The 13,344-nt window shown below is 40.8% G+C and overlaps 1 protein-coding gene and 1 non-coding gene across 2 annotated transcripts; both read left to right on the top strand.

The window, feature by feature from the left end:
• Positions 1-9,624: 9,624 nt before the first annotated feature.
• On the top strand, positions 9,625-11,489 carry LOC106708623. The gene is made up of 3 exons (XR_006756331.1): positions 9,625-9,655; positions 10,780-10,943; positions 11,407-11,489. It is a non-coding gene; the product is annotated as an uncharacterized LOC106708623 (transcript).
• An 810-nt stretch (positions 11,490-12,299) lies between these two features.
• LOC106708870 lies at positions 12,300-13,286 on the top strand. Its single transcript, XM_014500455.2, has 4 exons — positions 12,300-12,510; positions 12,673-12,800; positions 13,020-13,154; positions 13,236-13,286. The coding sequence occupies exons 1-4, from the start codon at positions 12,411-12,413 to the stop codon at positions 13,284-13,286; spliced, it is 414 nt and encodes a 137-aa protein (XP_014355941.2). The 5' UTR covers positions 12,300-12,410.
• The last annotated feature ends 58 nt before the right edge of the window (positions 13,287-13,344 follow it).

The following is a 13,344-nucleotide window of genomic DNA, read 5'->3' as shown; positions in this document are numbered from 1 at the left end:
GCCCCGCACAGTGACACGTCAGTATCCTACACACAGACATACTAGAGCGCCGCGTCAACGCGCGCTACCTCACCCACCCCAGTGACGACGCGCGCTGGCAGTGACCCCGCACCCCCTGCGCGCACCCCGCACCCGCACCCGCACCCGCACCCGCACCCGCCCCGCACAGTGACACGTCAGTATCCTACACACAGACATACTAGAGCGCCGCGTCAACGCGCGCTACCTCACCCACCCCAGTGACGACGCGCGCTGGCAGTGACCCCGCACCCCCTGCGCGCACCCCGCACCCGCACCCGCCCCGCACAGTGACACGTCAGTATCCTACACACAGACATACTAGAGCGCCGCGTCAACGCGCGCTACCTCACCCACCCCAGTGACGACGCGCGCTGGCAGTGACCCCGCACCCCCTGCGCGCACCCCGCACCCGCACCCGCACCCGCACCCGCACCCGCCCCGCACAGTGACACGTCAGTATCCTACACACAGACATACTAGAGCGCCGCGTCAACGCGCGCTACCTCACCCACCCCAGTGACGACGCGCGCTGGCAGTGACCCCGCACCCCCTGCGCGCACCCCGCACCCGCACCCGCCCCGCACAGTGACACGTCAGTATCCTACACACAGACATACTAGAGCGCCGCGTCAACGCGCGCTACCTCACCCACCCCAGTGACGACGCGCGCTGGCAGTGACCCCGCACCCCCTGCGCGCACCCCGCACCCGCACGCGCCCCGCACAGTGACACGTCAGTATCCTACACACAGACATACTAGAGCGCCGCGTCAACGCGCGCTACCTCACCCACCCCAGTGACGACGCGCGCTGGCAGTGACCCCGCACCCCCTGCGCGCACCCCGCACCCGCACCCGCCCCGCACAGTGACACGTCAGTATCCTACACACAGACATACTAGAGCGCCGCGACAACGCGCGCTACCTCACCCACCCCAGTGACGACGCGCGCTGGCAGTGACCCCGCACCCCCTGCGCGCACCCCGCACCCGCACCCGCACCCGCCCCGCACAGTGACACGTCAGTATCCTACACACAGACATACTAGAGCGCCGCGTCAACGCGCGCTACCTCACCCACCCCAGTGACGACGCGCGCTGGCAGTGACCCCGCACCCCCTGCGCGCACCCCGCACGCGCACCCGCCCCGCACAGTGACACGTCAGTATCCTACACACAGACATACTAGAGCGCCGCGTCAACGCGCGCTACCTCACCCACCCCAGTGACGACGCGCGCTGGCAGTGACCCCGCACCCCCTGCGCGCACCCCGCACCCGCACCCGCACCCGCCCCGCACAGTGACACGTCAGTATCCTACACACAGACATACTAGAGCGCCGCGTCAACGCGCGCTACCTCACGCACCCCAGTGACGACGCGCGCTGGCAGTGACCCCGCACCCCCTGCGCGCACCCCGCACCCGCACCCGCACCCGCCCCGCACAGTGACACGTCAGTATCCTACACACAGACATACTAGAGCGCCGCGTCAACGCGCGCTACCTCACCCACCCCAGTGACGACGCGCGCTGGCAGTGACCCCGCACCCCCTGCGCGCACCCCGCACCCGCACCCGCACCCGCACCCGCACCCGCACCCGCCCCGCACAGTGACACGTCAGTATCCTACACACAGACATACTAGAGCGCCGCGTCAACGCGCGCTACCTCACGCACCCCAGTGACGACGCGCGCTGGCAGTGACCCCGCACCCCCTGCGCGCACCCCGCACCCGCACCCGCACCCGCCCCGCACAGTGACACGTCAGTATCCTACACACAGACATACTAGAGCGCCGCGTCAACGCGCGCTACCTCACGCACCCCAGTGACGACGCGCGCTGGCAGTGACCCCGCACCCCCTGCGCGCACCCCGCACCCGCACCCGCCCCGCACAGTGACACGTCAGTATCCTACACACAGACATACTAGAGCGCCGCGTCAACGCGCGCTACCTCACCCACCCCAGTGACGACGCGCGCTGGCAGTGACCCCGCACCCCCTGCGCGCACCCCGCACCCGCACCCGCACCCGCCCTGCACAGTGACACGTCAGTATCCTACACACAGACATACTAGAGCGCCGCGTCAACGCGCGCTACCTCACCCACCCCAGTGACGACGCGCGCTGGCAGTGACCCCGCACCCCCTGCGCGCACCCCGCACCCGCACCCGCACCCGCCCCGCACAGTGACACGTCAGTATCCTACACACAGACATACTAGAGCGCCGCGTCAACGCGCGCTACCTCACCCACCCCAGTGACGACGCGCGCTGGCAGTGACCCCGCACCCCCTGCGCGCACCCCGCACCCGCACCCGCACCCGCCCTGCACAGTGACACGTCAGTATCCTACACACAGACATACTAGAGCGCCGCGTCAACGCGCGCTACCTCACCCACCCCAGTGACGACGCGCGCTGGCAGTGACCCCGCACCCCCTGCGCGCACCCCGCACCCGCACCCGCACCCGCCCTGCACAGTGACACGTCAGTATCCTACACACAGACATACTAGAGCGCCGCGTCAACGCGCGCTACCTCACGCACCCCAGTGACGACGCGCGCTGGCAGTGACCCCGCACCCCCTGCGCGCACCCCGCACCCGCACCCGCACCCGCCCCGCACAGTGACACGTCAGTATCCTACACACAGACATACTAGAGCGCCGCGTCAACGCGCGCTACCTCACCCACCCCAGTGACGACGCGCGCTGGCAGTGACCCCGCACCCCCTGCGCGCACCCCGCACCCGCACCCGCACCCGCCCTGCACAGTGACACGTCAGTATCCTACACACAGACATACTAGAGCGCCGCGTCAACGCGCGCTACCTCACCCACCCCAGTGACGACGCGCGCTGGCAGTGACCCCGCACCCCCTGCGCGCACCCCGCACCCGCACCCGCACCCGCCCTGCACAGTGACACGTCAGTATCCTACACACAGACATACTAGAGCGCCGCGTCAACGCGCGCTACCTCACCCACCCCAGTGACGACGCGCGCTGGCAGTGACCCCGCACCCCCTGCGCGCACCCCGCACCCGCACCCGCACCCGCCCCGCACAGTGACACGTCAGTATCCTACACACAGACATACTAGAGCGCCGCGTCAACGCGCGCTACCTCACGCACCCCAGTGACGACGCGCGCTGGCAGTGACCCCGCACCCCCTGCGCGCACCCCGCACCCGCACCCGCACCCGCACCCGCACCCGCACCCGCCCCGCACAGTGACACGTCAGTATCCTACACACAGACATACTAGAGCGCCGCGTCAACGCGCGCTACCTCACGCACCCCAGTGACGACGCGCGCTGGCAGTGACCCCGCACCCCCTGCGCGCACCCCGCACCCGCACCCGCACCCGCCCCGCACAGTGACACGTCAGTATCCTACACACAGACATACTAGAGCGCCGCGTCAACGCGCGCTACCTCACCCACCCCAGTGACGACGCGCGCTGGCAGTGACCCCGCACCCCCTGCGCGCACCCCGCACCCGCACCCGCACCCGCCCCGCACAGTGACACGTCAGTATCCTACACACAGACATACTAGAGCGCCGCGTCAACGCGCGCTACCTCACCCACCCCAGTGACGACGCGCGCTGGCAGTGACCCCGCACCCCCTGCGCGCACCCCGCACCCGCACCCGCACCCGCCCCGCACAGTGACACGTCAGTATCCTACACACACACTCACACACAGGCACACAAGTAGACGTACACTACCACACACATACGTACAAAGATTCACGTCCACTCGTGCATATTCAACGTAGGTACTTACGCGCTCAAATGCGTACAATAAGGCGGGTAGAAACAGTAACAAAACTATTCATTCTCAAAACCTTTTGTAGAAAAAAATCAGACATTCAAAAATACATATTCTTTCGTAACTCAGATGTACTAAAAAAGTGAAAACACTCAGACCTTAAATGGCCACCGAACTAAGGGTTTACTAATTATTAATTGAATCTAGAATATTGGAATAAATAATTAATTTTATCCAGGTCCAGCAAATCTGCAGACGTAACAAAGAAGTCAAGAACAATAAAACGCAGCTTAAAGTTAATTTTAGTGAAGATAAAGCGTTAGAAATATCTTTAAGACAGGCATTTGTATGGAAAAAATGCCTCTATTATTTATTTTATTTTTTATGTAATATTATTTAATTTTATTTGATTATTCAATTCACAAATATTATTGTAAAATACATTTACATTTACATTTACATTTTAACATTAAAAATAATCCTTAGGTTGTATTAACCTCGGCGGGGGATCAGCTGTGCCCACAGATTTTATATAAAGCTTGTATAAACCTGTTTATTTACTTTATTTATCTATTGACAAAGTTTATGGCTGCTTTATTAATTATAATTTTACATTTATTTTAGGAAATTTTAACACGAAAAAAATAATTTGACATAATATTAGTACTTAAGAATTAAGGTGAGATCTTAACTAAATATATAAAACTATTTAACCGAATTTTCAGGTTAGGATTTACGACATAAAGAAAACATTAAAAAATCTTTGCTTATGTTATTTTTTTATATTTTTTTTATTTAAACATTTATAAACACTCGGTAATTCCATAAGTACAAAATAACAAGGCCTATTTATTCGTAATAATTATAAAAAAAAATATTCATAATAATTTAAAATGTGATTTATTTTACAATTACACGTATTAAAGTTTATTAAATTATAATTATTTTTATATCCATACATTTTTTGGTCTATTATGAAAATTTTATACACAAAAAAAATTAAACAATATTTATAAAAAAAAAAATTAAACAGAAGTAATGTTTTTATATAGTTAGCTAGTTTTTTTTTGTCATTTTTATTTGTTTTTTTTTTAACATCTATAGGCAGCATTTCTTCATAAAAAAATATCTATCTAAACAATTTTATCTTTATAAGGCTGTAATCATACTAATTAAAAATAGACATGTTCATATCATGAATTTATATACTAAAGCGTTCCAAAATTAATCCATACATAATAAATAAAATTTTCATCCATTGAAATGTGAAAATGTATTTTCTTATTTCAATTAAATTCGACCATAATCGACAAATACATTAACAAAAAATGTTGATTTATGTTTGTCTAACTATGAGTTTTCATTTAAGAAACATTTGCAAAAATATAGTACAATCGAATCTCGATAAGTACTGGATAAGTAAGAAACTTTCGTAAGCGAGAGTCATTGTCAGGTCCCGAAAGACGACCTCCATAAGCGAGAAAGTCTGGTTAGAGAAAAATCTCTATGTGCGAGAATAAAATCTCGGTCTTTTAGACTATTTTCGACTTTTTTATATGTGAAAATCAACGTTTTATTACATAAAAGGCCTCTAAAAGTAAACAAAAAAATCTCATATAAAGTACATATTTTATAATAATAAAGCCATAATGCGATATATGAATAGAAACTTTCTCTTTACTGTACTTAATATTTCTTACAATATACAAAAAAAATATTTCAGGTCTTCCAAAAGCTTTTCTTCTTTAATCTTACAACCGATTTCTAATAAAAAAAAACTTTTCAGTCTATTTCCAAGGCCATAAGTAGATAGTTGGGACTAAGATCTCTTGTTAACGGCCTAAGTAGCTATAGATAGGTGAAATTGTTGCATTAGTATGTTTATTGTAAGCGTTTCCACTGCTGAAACATGTATAACATTGTCAAGAGAGATAAGTTGCTTAGCGGTGGAAATTTCTGGTAATAAGTGACTATGTTGTAAGTCATTTAGTCTAATTTTGACATACCGCCAATTGTTTAGTGTCAAATATTATATCTAAATTCAGATTAATTAAATGGCGTACTTAGGTAAAAGATTTTCTTAAAAAAAATACATTTATCAATGTGTATTTCTCTAAGAAGAATTTTTTTTTTTTGTTAAAATTTACGTGAGATTTTTTTAGGTTATGTTTCTTACAGAGATTGAATATTGCTACTTTTTATCTGAAAGGCGTAATATAAAAGATTTTAATATATCTGTGCATGTTTAAATAATTTGTTAAATGATGAAAAATATCCAAAAAATGCCATTTCATCACTCTGAATTACGAATTATATTTTAAGGCCTTTATTAAAAAAATATTAGATATAAAAATTTATTTTAATAATTAATTTCTACAAATTAAATTCGAATCAACTTAATCGATATTTTTTACAGAATTTTTGACATTGAAAAATAGTGCCAATATATACAAAATATTTTTAACAGTGTTTTTTTTTTAATTGATTATGGCATTTTCAATGCATGAAATTATAAAACTGATGCCAAGTTACGTTTAATGTAAAAGAAATATTTAAACTGTGTTTTATTTAAAACAAGAATTAAACAGAAATTATTTAATTTCATATTAAATATGATAAAAGTCTGTAGTATATTTTTTTTAGTATGCAGTTTCTGTTAAATTAGTTCTGTGATTTTTTTTTAATATTTAATAATACTTTGCAATGCAAGCTTCCAACTACTGTGATCTCTTTTTTTATGCAAAATATTTTGACATTGTATACATTAAGTTTTTTTATATACAATAAAACAGTTCGATTTTTATAAGTATACAAGTTACATAATCGTTTAAAAAAATTTTATTTTAAGTATTTTTTTTTATTATAATTTTACAATGTCTATGCCTATAATCTAATCTATAGTCATCTTAGCTGTCTTTTAATGTTAGTTATTTAAGAATCTATGAAATAAAATCTATACAAATATCCTTTAAACATCTTTTCAAAGCTTCTCAAGCTTTTATTTCTCTCTATTTCCTTCTTAGTATTACTCTATCTTTCCTTCTCCTTTTAACAAATAATAGAGTATAAATATTTGGACCAACCACAATATACATAGTTCATAATAATTTTAGTATCTGTGGAATCCTAGTAACAAATATGAGATTATATTTTGTCGTTAAAGTTAAATGTTGATGTAGTTTTTTTGTGAAATCACAAAATTTAATGTGCAACTTTTATAATATAAATTAGAAATGTTTTATTAAGGAACTGTGTATCGCTTTAAAGAACGTTTCAAATAAAATTGTGCAAAGAATTACGATCTGTCAAAAAAAAACGCTGGAGAAATAATTTTTTTTTTTTGTTTTTGAATTTTTTTTTTAAATCTTATAATTTTTTTAATGAATAATTACTTCAAATTCTTTAATATATTACATTGTTGAATTTATCTTAACTTCTCAACCTTTACGATACACAGTTCCGAAAGACTGAATCATAGAATAATATTTTTTTATATGGTTTTCAACTAAATCCATCGCGACCATAGTTTATTTAGTTAATAAATCTGTAACTTGTACTTAACATGACTTAAGTTTTTTAAACCACTGACTTAGTACGTTAAAAAAGTACTTTATTATTGTGATAATTAAATTATATATATTGTTCTATGATTCAGTCCATTTTGTAGTAGATTAAGTGACATAAGTTTACAAGATGAATGTATCACAAATAATTATATAATTAATAAACTTATCCAATGTTTTATATTATGTTTTATTTCTTATAACATTCGTACAAGTAGAAATTAGAAAACTTCATATATATCTTAGTAATATTATAATGCAAATGTTTAGATTGATGGACGGATGGATGGATGTTTGTAAGTATCTACAGAACCGCTGCTTAGATCTCGATGAAATTTGACATAAAGGTTACGCATAGTCTGGAAGTACACATAGACTACTAACTAAGTTTTTTTTAATTCCTCGCGTAATGAGTCGCGGACGACAGCTAGAATATATCTGAAGTTATATACCTACCTACCATATATAATATAATACTTTTTAGAATGTTTAAAGAAGTGCTGCCCCAATTGCCTCCCCTGGCGACGCCCATTACAGTGGTCAAGTCAGTGGTGAAATGTTTACTGAGGTCATAGACTCCGTTAAATAATTTTGACTTTGTGATTATTGGGAACATTCAGGTAGGGATCACTTGCGTGCGCTTCTCATATAATATTAATTTCACACTTTTTCGTAACACAACATCACTTCACATACGACTTTTTTGATTTGTGACATGCTCAAAATATTCTTTTGTGTGCCATTGGTTCGTCATCCATGTCATAGATGTATTGGTCAGTTTCTATTGTCAACACGTCCAGTTGTGCAAAACATTGTTATTTCATATTATTTTTTTAAAGATAATCAGAAGGATGGCGATATGTATTGTACATGTGTTTTGGCAGGAAAATTCAAATTAAATGTGTCTTTACTGTTACGGTGACGAGTATTTTACGCTTCGGTTCACTTTGACATGAGCACAGAGCGAATAATTGCACTTCTACTTCTTAGACTATCCAGGAGTAAGCAACCTTTACGCTCTAAAATTTTGTTCCATGAATAATAAATAAATTAAATTTACCAAATGCGAAAGGTATTTTTAATACGTTGAAACAATATTACGTGTAAAAATTTATATTCTTTTCTAATCGTTAAAATTTCACATTCATTAAAACAACGCTACCAAGTATTGTGGTCATCCATAACAGACCGTAGGTGACCGCAATTTCCACTGAAAAGACTGAAAAGAAATGACATTGTAAGGTTTTTCTTTAAAAAGTGCCAAAATTTTATACCCCTGGCGTAACTGTCTGGCATAATCGTGTCGCCAGTAACATAGTTCACAACTTAGAATATGTAAACAGACAAAACATCTTTTAAAATGATAGTATTCGTACTTCTACCTCTCCTAGTGGCTACAGAATGGGTTGAAATAACACAGAACTATCGAAAAGAATACAAACCTACTAGTTATGATACCAGCAAAAATATTTATAGTAATACCTCAATTGTGGAGCATCAGTGGAGTAAAGGTCACGTCCATAGAATCAATAATCCGAACGTCAAAAGAATACAAGCAAGTGAACGAATACACGCAAATATAGAAAGAAATCCTTTCCGTGAAGGTTTCATTTTCACAGAAAAACCAGATCGAACTGGAAACAAAGATCAAAATACTTTCCATGATCATCGTTACGCTAATCAAGCGAAGATGAACCAAAATATTGATAACGTTTCTATAAATAAACATGAAAGTGTAGTATTAGAAACGAAAACAATTAATTCTAATAGTCGACCTGATACTAAAGAAAGTAAGCAACGTTTAGACAATACAATAAAATTTAAATATGATATTGCAAAAGAAAGTAGTGCAAAGGAAAATATTTTTGAAAGTGTAACTACACCATGTCCGGATTTAACCATTAATTTGGAACGTAAAGATGTTAAAAATATTAGAAACAAACAAAACAACTCCCTTAACCATGAGGATAAAATGAAAACAAAAACGAATGCAATGGAAACGCTGATAAAATTTCTAAAAGTGGTTTCGCAAACTATAAAACACGGGACACAAAGAACTTTCAAAAGCAAAATTAGATATTTAGAAGATCTTAGAGATGCTTTATTGGCTAATATAGGTAATTAAATATTTATCCTATAATTTTAACTGGGTCTTGGCAAAATTTTTCACGATAACACATTGATGACTCTTTTTATCCTTTACCTCACTTTTTCACATTCAAGGTGAACGTATAATTTTATTTCTCTTTCTTTCTTAATGTCTTCTACTTATGCAACTGCGTTTGTACATGCTTATATTTAAAAGTAATGAAAAATTTAAAAGTGTAAATAAATAACATATGCCCGAATACTGAAACGTTACTTAAATATCTCCTTTCGTAAGCATTGCTTACAATTTAACAGACGTCAAAATTTAAGTGGTATACACAAACGCAAATCAAGACATGTAAGCGCGTGATTCCGTAAGTAGACGTATTATTTTTACGCCATGGCAACATCCTTTGTTTTCTGTCAAAGAGTGTATAAAAAATACTTGTTCTCGATTACGTTTTCTTAAAATTCACTTTACGTATCCGTTTCACGCAGCATGGCTTGGACAACCTATAGTTGTAAGACGTGTTCATTCCCAAATAGTAAAGAAATTTTAAAATAAAAATACTAAATAATCAAAAATCAAAGAAGGTTGTTAAAAAATATCCTTTCTGTTTAAAGTATTTTTAAATAAAAAACATTAAAAAAATTGACCATACTTTTGTAGAATGGAAAGCATCTGGCGTTATGTTTTGACAAGTTTAAATTAATAAAATTTTAATAAATCATAATATCATCAAGACACTTTTTAAGCAGTTTAAGCGGGCGCAGACAGATGTCGCTACAAACCTATTTGCGATTTCGATATATTCTCGTTCAGTCGGCATTTTTATATAAATACTAGCTGTCGCCCGCGACTCCGTTCGTGCGCAGTTAAAAAAAACTTTATAGGGGTATGAATAATAGATTTTGGCCGATTCTCAGACCTACTGAATATGCTCACAAAATTTCATGAGAATCGGTCAAGCCATTTCGGAGGAGTACGGGAACGAACATTGTGACATGTTAACACCTTAGATTTTAACTTTTAAGATAGCCCGCGACCACTCTTAAATTGTTGGCGTACTTAAGTCGACATGACAGTTCTTTTGACAGCAAAATGTCGTTGAGTGACGATCCAGTATAAGAAATGTGATATTGAGTGGCCTTTAAGCATGGTACGACTTGAGTGGCATCAAAGTTGAGATACGTCTTTAACTGACTTACGAAAATTCCATATTGGAGTTTAAGCGTGGTCTTATAATTTAAGACGCTCTTACATATTTAAGTGACGTTTCAGTATTCGGGCAATAGTCATCCACAGAGACAAATAAAACTAACGTTAACTTTTTTTGTAGAAGCTAGAATAGACTCTGCATTTCCTGATGATGCAGACGAACGCCGACGACGTAGAGCCTCAGGGGTGGAATCTCGAGGTCACCTTGAATTCCCCTCCTCTGAGAGCGCTCTTATGACCATATCATTTCTGACCTTTGCAGTCTTCCTCATCAAACTGATATTGGTACGTAGTACACTCTATTATAAGGTGACTAATGAGCAAGCACTCGCATGATCTGGCTAAAATAATAAAGCGACCATGGACAAATGTATAACAGGCTGTCAATGCGTTGGGAAGAGAAAGATAATATTTCCTGTCCCAATACGCCAATCCTTTCTTTATTACGAACTAAGACGTATCGCCGATACTAAACTACTAGACTAGTAGAGTACTAGACTAGCAAGCGCCCACCTAAATTCGTCAAACGCGACCTTTGCCCACAGAAACCCTCACTGGCAGATGCGTTGCCTCCCTTAAATCGACAAAGAAGGGGACACACAGAATGAGGATATTTCCCCTTCCTCTGAGTCCTCTCAGACAAATCTTCCCCTGAGAACACTGTTAACTATTTTCTTTAAAATGTAATTGTGTAATAATTTTTATTATGCGTATGATATTCATAGACAAACTTATTTTTTTTTTACAGCAAGTGATTCACACGTACAAGGCTAAAACGATGATGGTGACACCTGCGGTCGTAGCAACAGTTGGTCGAGCGGTATTCAAAAAATCAACACAAAATTAACATTTCGCTGTGGGTTCTTTTATTAAAATAAATTATGCCGAAGCTTTTTAAGTATGCTGTTAGTTATAATTTTAATATGTATTTATAATTTAAAAGTAAATAAAGGCTTTATGTTAATTTCTTTTTTTTCTCGAAAGAGGATGTAAAGAAGGCGGTTCAACTGATTTTAGATATTTTATAGATATTCGCTAAGCGTGTTTCTATAATGATAAGTGCTCAGTGCCCATATGGAGGTAGCAGAAGCCTTTGTGTTATTTTGCTTTTAAAAAGCTCCAAGTTCAGACCCGCATCTTAATCTATCGGCAAGGCCACTTCAATCTATCAGTTGTAGCTTCGTAGTGAGGTGACTGGGTAAAAACATCGATTAAAGTGAATGAATCGATTCGGACTTCAAACATTATGTGAGTCGAGTTCAATTATTATGAAATATACATGTTTTTCGTTCGATTTTTTGTAACATCCTTAGGGCCTTACGCCTACATTTGCATACATATGCCTAAAAATATAAGAAACTAACTGTCGTCCGCGCGGTATTAAATAATCATTAAAAATAGCCTTGTTTTACATCTGTTCCAAATTTCCTCAAGATCTACTGAGCCGTTTCGGAGATACCTTCAAACAAACATCCATCCATACATCCATCTAAACATTCGCATTAATAATATTAGTAAGATGTAAGATTATAAAACTTGTAACCATTAAAAATTATCGAGAAAATACATTGAAATAACGGAACGTAACATATTAAAAATCAATAACTCTATGACATTTCTTTGACATAAGGATTATGTTCTCGTTGATTTCAATTAGTCAATAATTTTCTTCCGCCAAAATATTGACAATTCCAAACAGAATGTACGAAAGTTTATTTTAGAAATTATTAGGTAATTCTAACATAAAGTACAATGAGTAACAACACGAAAAGAAAAATTCTATCAAAACCTTCTAAAGAAGTTGATAAGCAAAATGAAAATGAAGCTGGTCCAAGTCGAATCAACCTCGAAAGTAAGTACTTATGTATTTGTTTTAAAAAAATATTTAAAATATTACCTGCATAATCAAAAAGACCATTATGTGTTTCAAAACAATATTTAGTATTTACAATGTTTGCTCTAACTTCATATTATAACTAATAATTGTAGAATAAAATATTTTTTTTAATTTCAGATATTGATGACTTCACAAATGTCTGTCGCACCTGTGCAGCTGTTACAGAATTTGTTGTACCGATCTTCATAGGAGAAGGCTTACAGAATAAATTAGCTGATAAAATACACAAATATCTTCCTATTCAGGTGATCATATAAACATCCAAAAGACTTGAAACCACTTTTTGACTCATAAACCATCCTAGCTTAATTTATTTAAAAAACCCATAACACCCCCCCCCCCACCCAATGTCCAAAATTGGTCTTATTATTTAGATACAACATTAAGAACCCCCTTTGTTACCCTTTTATTAATCGGGCAAAAAGAACTTATCCACTAATCGTAACTATTTATCTTTACAACAGGTATCAGAAGAAGATGTTTTACCACAGGTGGTCTGTTACCAATGTGTCAGCACACTTATATCCTGGCATGATCTTGTGGAAAACTGTTCTCTGGCCGACATCGCACTCAAGAACAAGCTTGATGAATTTCTTGCAGTCTGTCATTTGATTATTTCTACTTTACACAACATGATTGTTAGACATTGAATTATATATTTTAAATAATTATTTTTTCAGGATGAAAACAGTAAAATCAATAAAATAATAAATGACAAAAAAGGGAAGTAAGTATGTCTGTAATTTCAATCTTTTATATTTATTTATTAAATCCAATCCTAAAAGTTCT

The sequence above is a fragment of the Papilio machaon genome, chromosome 17 (genome assembly GCF_912999745.1).
Source record: "Papilio machaon chromosome 17, ilPapMach1.1, whole genome shotgun sequence".
Taxonomy (NCBI): Eukaryota; Metazoa; Arthropoda; class Insecta; order Lepidoptera; family Papilionidae; genus Papilio; species Papilio machaon.
Note: the sequence above shows the minus strand (reverse complement) of the source record. Positions and strands in the feature narration are given on the sequence as shown.